The sequence below is a fragment of the Papaver somniferum genome, chromosome 5, assembly GCF_003573695.1.
Source record: "Papaver somniferum cultivar HN1 chromosome 5, ASM357369v1, whole genome shotgun sequence".
Taxonomy (NCBI): Eukaryota; Viridiplantae; Streptophyta; class Magnoliopsida; order Ranunculales; family Papaveraceae; genus Papaver; species Papaver somniferum.
The window spans coordinates 159,350,016-159,361,003 of NC_039362.1; the positions used below are offsets into that span (position 1 = coordinate 159,350,016).

The 10,988-nt window shown below is 36.7% G+C and overlaps 2 protein-coding genes and 1 pseudogene across 2 annotated transcripts; 2 read left to right on the top strand and 1 right to left on the bottom strand.

The window, feature by feature from the left end:
* Positions 1–314: 314 nt before the first annotated feature.
* LOC113283387 (serine/threonine-protein kinase SRK2A-like) lies at positions 315–5,456 on the top strand. The gene is made up of 10 exons (XM_026532623.1): positions 315–447; positions 548–1,198; positions 1,300–1,374; positions 1,463–1,564; positions 1,656–1,709; positions 1,812–1,904; positions 2,016–2,108; positions 3,701–3,805; positions 3,910–4,008; positions 4,816–5,456. The coding sequence occupies exons 2-10, from the start codon at positions 1,079–1,081 to the stop codon at positions 5,164–5,166; spliced, it is 1,092 nt and encodes a 363-aa protein (XP_026388408.1). The 5' UTR covers positions 315–447; positions 548–1,078; the 3' UTR covers positions 5,167–5,456.
* Positions 5,457–5,605: 149 nt separating this feature from the next.
* On the top strand, positions 5,606–8,230 carry LOC113283388 (annotated as a pseudogene).
* Positions 8,231–8,925: 695 nt separating this feature from the next.
* On the bottom strand, positions 8,926–10,365 carry LOC113279946 (uncharacterized mitochondrial protein AtMg00810-like). The gene is made up of 2 exons (XM_026528581.1): positions 10,063–10,365; positions 8,926–9,927 (listed from the first exon to the last, which is right to left on the bottom strand). Exons 1-2 carry the CDS (start codon positions 10,363–10,365, stop codon positions 8,926–8,928), a joined length of 1,305 nt encoding a protein of 434 aa, XP_026384366.1.
* Positions 10,366–10,988: the final 623 nt, after the last annotated feature.

Here is a 10,988-nt window from a genome sequence, read left to right on the forward strand (position 1 = left end):
AAGCAGCGGAAGTTTCAACATCATTTCCACGGTCCACCAAAAAAGTACCCAAAACAAGAAACCAATCATGAAAGCTCTAAGGCATACCAAAAGTTTGTATGCGACAAGGCAGGCACTTTGCATGCCAATGGCAATTACCATTCCTGATCCCCGAGTCCCGCTTGGTTACACTTACACCGAGTGAGGTATTGATGACCCTGGTGAGCCTCATCCACAGAATGGCGTAGATTGTATTTTGCGTTTGAGATGAGTTCATCTGTCTGTCGGGTTCATTTATGATTGTATGGGTGCTGAGAATGTACTGATGTTACCTCCACTTATGATGTTCAATCTGAGTCATCCCATCCATCTCTTTCCACCACGTACAAGACACTCGCATATTCAGCATCTTCTTTCCTCTCATTTGTCAGCATCGCCATCATCACTCACAAAACCGTTTCCGTTCTGGTAATTTATTTCTTTTTGTTGTTTCGTATATTTTATTAGTCTCAATTTACTGTATTTTTTGTTAAATAGCACAGACAAACCTTGTTTTCTTTCCACACAGATGAATAAATGAAGAACATGAATAATTACAGAGAGAAAGAGAGTGAGTTTCTCGATTGAATGAAGACAGCAGAAGAAAATTAATTAAAACATCAATTATTTCAGAACTCCCCCCCCCTATCTCTCTCTCCACAGAGAACGGCGATATTCAAGATCGAATTTTTATTTTTTTTCACAAAAAAAGTTTTAAGGAAACAAAAAGATTTTTAAAATGGCAAGTCTGTAAGGATGGGGGATTATTCATAACCCGTTTATCAATCCATCTCATCATCACATGCTTATTTGATTTTAATATTCCCTTCCCAACCCCCCTTTACACACCTTCTATTAAAGCAGAGCTGAAGAAGAAGAAGAAAGAAACAGCTTTTTGAAGATCTCAGTGTGTTTCCTTTTCAGAGAAAAACTCAAACTCAGAAGAAAAAAACCCGGAATCCTTTGTTCTGTGGATATTTATTTTGTTGGTATTTGAAGTGAAGAAGAAAAACTTGTAATCTGTGGATATATTACGGATTTTTTTGATTGATTTCTAGAGATGGAGAAGTATGATGTTGTTAAAGATATTGGATCTGGGAATTTTGGTGTTGCTAGACTTATGCGACACAAGGAAACCAAAGAATTAGTTGCTATGAAATATATTGAGAGAGGTCACAAGGTTTGTTCTTTCTTCTTCTATATCTTAGCTTAACCTAATTTGAGATTTTTGGTTTTTTTTCTTTAATCTGTTTAAGGAATTTGAGGTTTTTTGGATTTCAGATTGATGAAAATGTAGCAAGAGAGATTATAAATCATAGATCTCTTCGACATCCAAACATTATCAGATTCAAGGAGGTAAATTTAATCTAAACTTTAATTACTTATTCTGATTTTGTATATTCGAATCAAATTCTGATTATTTTAAGTTTCATGTGTTTTGTAGGTTATTTTAACTCCAACCCATCTCGCTATAGTAATGGAATACGCAGCAGGTGGAGAACTCTTTGAACGAATCTGTAACGCTGGAAGATTCAGTGAAGATGAGGTCAAAATCAACTATTCATTCATTAAATGATTCATCCATTCTTCTCATACAAAACTAGAACTAATATTCATTCAAATTTATATGTTTCCAGGCAAGATATTTCTTCCAGCAGCTTATTTCTGGTGTTCATTACTGCCATGCTCTGGTAAATAGTTAATTCAATCCCTAATTATTTTTTTATTTTTTTTAAAAAGTAATCTCTTTAACAGAATCTGGGCTAATTTTATTTTGATTTTTTTTGTTCCAGCAAATTTGTCACAGAGATTTGAAGCTTGAGAATACACTGCTAGATGGGAGTCCTGCACCTCGGTTGAAAATCTGCGATTTTGGATATTCAAAAGTCAGTTAAATTAAAAAATATCAAAAATCTCCATTTGGTTCTCAAATTATGATTATCATGGTAAGAACTCTAAATTCAGCTAATAAATTGGGTATTTCAATTCTGATGTAGTCATCTATACTTCATTCGAGACCTAAATCAACGGTTGGCACACCGGCATATATTGCACCAGAAGTTCTTTCTCGTAGAGAATACGATGGAAAGGTAATTCCATAATTTCATACCTTGTTTTACGATACATAGATTTTTGTTTCGTTGTTACGTGGGTTGTCTGATTTCATACGTGTCTGTTACCTTGGTTGCCAAGTGTGCCACGTTTTACTATATTGTTGCCACCCACTTTATACAGTCCATGTAAGCATGCGCTGCTGTAGGATTTTGCCAAAATATCTGTTTTGAGCAGGGCCCACATTGATTCCGAAAATATGCAGTCCAATTATTCTACATCAACTTCTGGAAAACCTGGAAAAGTCTGGTAGAACCCTTTCAGGGCCATGGATTGATCTAGGCTGTGAATGTCATGGCTTATAGACCTCACATTCTTAAATCAATTGTAGTTCACATGCACTTGATTTGGAAATGTGGGGCCAAGTGATCCATGGCATTCACAGTCTAGATCAAGCCACATCCCTAAAGGGGTTCTAGGGGATATGCCATGGTTTCCCCTCGGTGGGTGTAGGACGCCGCTTCAGTTGCATGCACTTCAGTCACATGTATGTAGTATGGATGAATGGGTTGTGCACCTGTTCTTAGACTGATAGGTAAACCGAGTGTTTATGATGCCCTTAGATTATGTTAGACTCACTAAGCTCTGCTTCTCGGTTCAATGAACCAACGTTGATTTGTTTCTATGTTATTCTACATCTTAGTTTTTGTGGATGTTGAGCCATGTTGGAACCGATTCAACGGGTGATTTGTAGGAAGAATGTTCAAGTTTCATTTGGATCAAGCTAATTGTTCAGTGAAGTGATCTATGTTGAAGAGTGAGTTGAACATTATGTACCAAAAATCAGCTCTTGTTTCGGTTCCAACTGGTTTCTACTCTCCACAGAGTCATCATGTAGGTTAACCATGTTAGCAGGAAATATAACTAGGTTAGCAGGTGGCAGGAATACCGTTTTACTTGGTCAAATCAACTCTTGATTCTACAGTTTATTTGTCCTGTTAAGAAGTCATTTTGTGTAGCAGTGTAGTTGATTTTCTTTGAAAAGATGGCCTTCAGTATAATATTTTGTTCCGGACACCTTATGACCTCAGAAAACAATAAAACATTAAATTTGATCAGATTGAATCCATGTTGGATATTTGACAAGTAAGTTGTAACTTCGTTCTTGTCAATTCACTTCGTCTGTTGTCGGTTGGTCGAGAAGATTTCAATTTCATAGATACAATATCCTTAATTCATGGTTGTTGCTTTGCATGAAGGAATTGGATTGTAAACCTTTCATGGATGACTGATTTGCTATCTTCCAGTCAATTTCCTGTCCTATTGTTTGCCTGAGTATGTCGCTCGATTCCAGATTTTCCGTTCTGTACCTTCTGTTTGACCCATTTTTTTCATGTCACTTATCTTTGTGCCAGATTTTCATGTCACTCATCTCTTAGTACTCTTTTGCTGCGAAAATCATAGTAACAGAAAATCTAACTAATATTTGTCGGACTGGTTTTTAGTGGAGGTAAATGGTTTTGCTGACCCTAGAAGTTGCCCTGATAGTTTAGTAAATGTCTGCATATGGTTACAGGGACAGTTTCACAGATTATTTTATGAAGGTTATGTTGTCCTTTATATATTGTAGTTGGCTGATGTCTGGTCCTGTGGAGTAACTCTTTATGTTATGCTTGTGGGAGCATACCCTTTCGAAGATCAAGAAGATCCCAAGAATTTCAGAAAGACCATTGGAGTAAGTGTGCCTCTTTTTTCTTTTCTTTTTTTAATAGTTTTTATTGATTTCAGTTTTCACCCATCCTGTACTCATATTGCCTTAATTATCATTTTATGTTGCAGCGTATAATGGCTGTTCAGTACAAAATCCCTGACTACGTTCACGTATCTCAAGATTGCAAACATCTTCTTTCTCGCATATTTGTTGCGAATCCATCCAGGGTATGTTTTTGTTTTTGTTTCTGTTTCTAGGATGTCAATATTGTCAAGTTAGTAATCATGTCTTGTTTATCAATCACTGAGAAAAAGAATATAATCTATGTGCACCATGAAACTAGGTAATATACTTATTGATGACAGTAATCATATCTTGTTTATCAATCACTGAGAAAAAGAATATAATCTTTGTGCACCATGAAACTAGGTAATATATTTATGGATGACGGACCGAATACTACTACTATGCTAGTGAATAGATGAAAAGTATAGGGGAAACCTGTGTAGGAAAGTATAAAAGTTAAACGTGGTGGGCCTCGGTAGCGCTCTGTTGTTTGTATCTATATTTAATTCAGTTCACTTATGAGAATCAAAGCTGTGTTATTTGCTTTAACATCTATACTCTTAGTCGTGTGAGATACTGTTTCAGTCCTACACCACGTTGGTGGCCGATCGAATTTTGTGAATATCTGAAATTGAATAGCTTGTGCTGTATGTGACCCATCAAATTCTCGTTCCCTGTCTGTAGTTGTTGGATGGAGCCATTAGGAGGTTTAGCATACATTGTGACTAATGGGGTTTACCTTCCTATATATAAATAAGTCTATTCATATTGGATCTTTAATTTAAATGGTGCATAGAGTCGCATCAATCTGGCATTATGTTACTTGAATCTAGTTGTTGGTAAAGATGTCACTTCCTTGCTGCTACATGTGTTCTCATGGTATTGGAAGTTTTTGCACCACTCGTACGTAATACCTTCTGGAGGTCCTGCTTTTTCTGAACTTAATAATTTTACATGAAATTTTACAGAGGATTAGCATTAAGGAAATCAAGACTCACCCATGGTTCTTGAAGAACCTGCCAAGGGAGCTAACAGAGACAGCCCAAGCAATTTATTATCAAAGAGAACCCCCTGCAAGCCTTTTCAGCCAGACCGTGGATGACATAATGAAAATTGTTAGTGAGGCCAGAACCCCTCCTCCATCTTCTAGGTCTGTTGGTGGGTTTGGTTGGGCAGGAGAAGAAGAGGAAGAGGACGAGGAGGCCAAAGAAGAGAATGCAGAGACAGGAGAAGCAAAAGAAGATACAGAGGATGACGAAGATGAATATGAGAAGAGGGTCAAGGAAGTTCATGCAAGTGGTGAATTCCATCTCACTTAAAAGAACCAGATTTATCTTCACTCAGTTGCTTTCTTTCTTCTCCTTTGTTATATTTTTTTAGAGATTTTTTGTTCTTTCTGAAAACTGAAGTTGAATTTGGGACTATTACTTACTCTTTTTTAGGATCTTGTTGCTCTTCTGAATGTATGTATAAAAGTTATACTTTTACTGTTGCCATGTAATTCAAAAAATCATGGGTTTAGAAGGTATTTGTAAGAACAGACTTCTTTCGCCATTGAAGGTCCTTCTTTCTAAAGAAGAAGGTAGTATACTCTGTATCTAGCTTCAAACAATAATTTTGCACAGTTGAAGAGATAAAAAGTATGCCTGTAGCGAGAATTCTTGTTGCATCATGCGCAGGTACTTCAGGTTATGTGCAGATCAAGGAAATTGAAAAACATTCAGAAACTTAGGAGATGGATTTGGAAAAGATGACATGTGAAGGTTTTTCTTCCGTTCAAAATTGCAGTGGGGACGTGGAGGTTGTTTGTCTTCACCAATATCTATCTTTTATCTCATCCAAATGCAAAGCTATAAAAACTTCATGACCTCAAGATTTCACACGACAATTCTTATTCTATACCACCATTGAACCTGCTGAATATCAAAAGTTTGTGAACCTTAAGAGATGGGTAACTGGAACTGGTTCTTGAAAGCTGGTCCTTCGGGTTTTAAGGCTTCGTCTACAGCTGAAGAAGTCACCGAGGGGATCGACGCTACAGGCCTCACTGCAATTGTCACAGGTAGACTATATAAAGCATTGTTAGATAATGTTAATTGATATTATGAATGCTGACTTATTCTCTGTGCCAATAGGTGCCACAAGTGGGATTGGGAAGGAAACAGCAAGAGTGTTGGCTCTAAGAGGTGTGAAAGTAATTATACCTTCAAGAAACTTGGAGAATGGTTTGAAGACAAAAGAAATGATCCTCCAAGAAAATCCTAAAGCAAAGCTTGATGTCATGGAGATGGATTTAACATCCATCAAATCCATTACTTCTTTTGCTAAATCCTTTAATTCCTCCAAACAACCTTTAAACATTCTCATGTATGTATTTACCTTGCACACATTCTCCAACTCATCGTAGTACAACTACATACATAATATTTCATTCACATTTTCGAGCAGAAATAACGCGGGAATAATGGCTTGTCCATTCCAGCTCTCCAAAGATGGAATAGAGCTGCAATTTGCTACCAATCACCTAGGTAAATATGCAGAGCAAGAGCGTCGATTCAGCTTTATGTTTTAATTTAGTTTTGCTGTTTGGTTTCGATTGACTTTCTGTATTTGTAAATTTCATCAGGACATTTCTTGCTGACGAAATTGTTAATGGATAAGCTTAAAACCACAGCCAAGAAATCAGGCCTAGAAGGAAGAATAGTTAATGTGTCCTCCACTGCTCACAGAAGATTGTTTGTGAAGGAGGATTCTTTGCTTGATCTCGAGATCATTAATGATCCAACCAAGTACTAGTTTCTACTCAGCACTATTCTTAAATTCAAAACTCGTACTTGCATTCCAATACAATGCATGTAGGAACACATATTCGTCTGCTAAATCAGTTGCGCAGTGTGTTTGGCTCACATCCAATGTAGAATAACCAAAGGCGTCGAAAGAGCTCATGAGACTATGTGACACGTGCATATTAACTTGTTCGGCCTGGTTCACTAGTGCGGATACGTGTTTTCTACTTCATTTTGTGCTATACTGGGATATTTGTTCGTGTCCTTGAGAGTCACCGAGAATTTTGATTACATTTCTTTTACCATATGAACTATCTGTATTGTTGTTTTTGATAAAAACAGGTATTCAAGATACGATGCTTATTGTAGATCCAAGCTTGCAAATGTTCTACATGCAAATGAGTTAGCTAGCGTTTTGCAGGTGAGTCTCCAATTCGAAGCAACACAGGGTAGGCATTGTGCAAAATATGTGGATTTGTAAAAGTCAAGGGTAGATATATCCAGCAACATCCAGAATTAGAACTCATCCAAAGTTATGTTTTCCAATACGCACCTAATAGGCCTTTTGATGGCCACATTGATTTAGGCAGAGAAAGCTAACGTGACGGCAAATTCTCTACACCCTGGAGTTATACCCACTAATTTATTTCAATTCATGAACTTTAGAGGTAAATCTTATACTTGATTACTAATTTGCTTTACTGCCGTATCTTATATCGATAAAAGACTACAGATTACTTAATCGATTTGATATGAACTGAAAATGTTCCAGGCATTCCGTTGCCGGTACTAGGAGCATTAGGGAAGCCTTTCATGAAGAATATACCCCAGGTAATTATCTTGGTTGATTGGTATGAAAAACTTATGCTGTGTGAAGGGGATAAATTTTTGATGGGGGCGTTTTTTTGATGGGTGCGTGAGGGATAAACGAGATGTTGACACATGCCTTTCATGTTAATTGATTTCAATAAATTCTGTTTCCAAAAATACAAACACCAATTAAGATAATCAAATATTTTCTCCAACAGTACATTTGTTTTTGTATTTTTGGAAACAGAATTCGTTGAAATCAATTAACATGAAAAATACATGTCAACATATTATTTGTCCCTCATGCACCCATCAAAACAATTCTCGTGTCAAGGAATCAAAACAGATCCTCCCCAAATTAGTTTGGCGTGAAATGCCTGAACCTCTAGCTTGTTAAAGAAAGTGCATGATTAGGAAGGAAAGATTTTCATTGATCAAGTTATACTAATGGCAAAGAACCTAGTATTTAACACTATTACCAATTTACCATATTGTGTGCAGGGTGCATCGACAACTTTGTTATGTTGCACTTCATCCTAATCTGAAAGGTGTTACTGGAAAGTATTTTAATGATTGCAACGAAAAACTTCCTTCGGCACAAGCTCAAGACAAGGATTTGGGGAAAAAACTTTGGGACTTCAGCATGGATTTGCTTAATAATCTCATCAGGAGAAAATGAGAACCAAATGCATGTAATTTGAAGCACACTATTATACCGCAAAACCATCTTGCATTTGTTCATCAACTTAAAATCACAGTTTCTGATTTTAATGGCATTTTTAATACATATCAGTAAGTAACTGCGCTCGCATGTTTAAATTTTTTCTTGTCTAGCCCCTGCTTGATTCTTGACTTCTTGTCTATTCTCAAGTCATATAAGGCCACATTTTTGAAGAACTTCCTTACTGAAATTAATTTTGAAAGAAAGATCAAAGTGAGTTGATGTCTCATTCACTGAATGGGCGTTGAGTTTTTATTCCAAACCATGCGCCACATGTTTAGGTCGCATTTTTAGTTATCCACACTAAAGCGGCACTCACTTGAAATGTATTAGTTACATTTACGACTACACGCATGAACCTTCAGGTGATGTGCAGATCAAGGGAATTGAACCCGAAATATTGTATGTTTTTCTTCGAGTTAACGAATATATGAATGAGAAACTGTTACCCAGTTTGGTGAAGGAAGGTTGGACAGAAATCTAACCATTCCCACTTACATTGTTTTTTCTACAGAAGCAGCTGTGAGAAATGTGATTGAGTTGTTATTGAAAGTTAAAGAGAAAAGATACAGGACTAAGTCTTATGTAGACTTATTGACTCAACAGAAAGTAGTAAACAATAACAGGAGGTGAACATACATAACCGTAACAGGAAACAGTTACTGTTATGACAGATAAAAAACAATTGTCATCTACTTACTACATCCTGTGGACAGGATTATCAGCATAAAATGAGTCCGTACAATGTACGGATACTTGACTTAGTCTAACACCCCCCCTCTAACGGATGCATGTACAACATGCATTAGTTTGTCCTTCAGCATATCAAACTGAGACTTGGACAATCCTTTTGTGAACAAATCAGCTATTTGACTAAGAGTGTGAATGTAAGAGACCTTCAGAAACCCAGAAGTAACTAGATCACGTATCATATGATAATCTACTTTAATGTGCTTAGTGCGAGCATGGAAAATAGGATTTTCAGTTAAACTTCCAATACCAAGATTGTCACAGTATACTCGACATAGAAGAGATAAGTAGACAGATAATTCTTCAAATAAGTAGGAAAGCCACAAAACTTTAGCTGCTGCATTTGCAAGTCCTCTGTATTCAACTTCTGTTGAGAAGCGAGAAATAGTGTGTTGCTTCTTGGACGACCAGGAAACTAGACCACCCACAAAAATACAATATCCTGAAGTGTATTTGCGTGTATCAAGACAATCGGCCCAGTCACTATCACAATAGGCAATAAGTTCTGAGCAAGTACCACTTCCAAGAATAATACCTTGTCCGAGAGAGCCTTTATTGTATTTAAGAATACGTTTAGCAAGATGCAGATGAATATCAGTAGGACTGTGCATGAACTGACTAACATAGTTCACTGCAAAGCTGATATCAGGTCTGGTAAGAGTCAAATATTGAATTCCACCCACTAAGCTTCTATAAGAAGCTGCATCTTTCAGAAGTTCACCATCATAAGAAGAAACCCTTGGACCATAAGCTACTGGAGTTCTACATGGTTTACAACCCAACATTTCATGTTTTATGAGAAGATCCACGGAATACTTGTTCTGAGTAAGACGTACCTTATTTGCAGAGAGATCAAAATTAGCTTCAATGCCTAAGAAATAATGTAAGGATCCAAGATCTTTCATGGCAAACTCAGACTTAAAATAAGTGATAAAGGATGTAAGGAGAGAGTCAGAAGTCCCCACAAGAATAATGGCATCCATATAAACTAACATAATCATTCTCTCAGAATTCTTGTGATAAATGAACATAGAAGTATCACAAACAGAATTAGTGAAGCCATATTTAAGCAGATAACCACTAAACCTTTCATACTAGGCTTTAGGAGCTTGTTTAAGTCCATATAAGAATTTTTTAAGCTGGCACACATGTGTAGGGTGTTCTGGATCAAAATATCCAGGAGGCTGTTCCATATAAACATTCTCTTTCAAGTGGCCATGTAGAAAAGCATTGCTAGCATCAAGTTGTCTCATATTCCACTTGTTTGAGAGAGCTAAACTAAGAACACATCTGATGGTAGTATCTTTAACAATAGTACTAAAAGTCTCCTCAAAATCAATGCCATCCACTTGATGATAACCCTTAGCAACTAACCTTGCTTTATGTCTCTTTACTGTACCATCAACATTTAGTTTGGTTTTGTAAACCCACTTACAGCCAAGAACATTCATAGATGGATGATATAGAACATGAATAAAGTATTATTCTCATGTAAGACAGTGTATTCGTACTTCATAGCATTAACCCAAATAGGTAGTTTGATGGCCTATTTGAAAGTCTTTGGTTCAGGAGGTGGTTTAAGTAAAGTAGTAAGAGAGGATGCTCAAAGAACTATTAGATATAAAACCTTTAGATAAAGGTTTAGATCTTGTATGTATGCCATAAGTAGACTGCTTAGTAGAAGGAGAATGAGAAAGCTCTAGAGTTGGAGCAGATATATCACTAGAACAATAAGTTGAAGTAGTATCTGATAATGTTGGTACAGTGGGAGAAGTAGGTGAAACCACAGTAGAAGTATCAAATAGAAACTTAGCTTCATCAAACACTACATGAGTAGTAACATATATCCTGTGAGTATGTAATCTGATTCAATGTGCTTAGAGCGAGCATGGAAAATAGGATTTTCAGTTAAACTTCCAACACCAACATTGTCACAGTATACTCGACATAAAAGAGGTAAGTAGACAGATAATTCTCCAAATAAGTAGGAAAGCCACAAAACTTCAGCTGCTGCATTTGCAAGTCCTTTGTATTCAGCTTTTTTTGAGGAGCGAGAAATAGTGTGCTGCTTCTT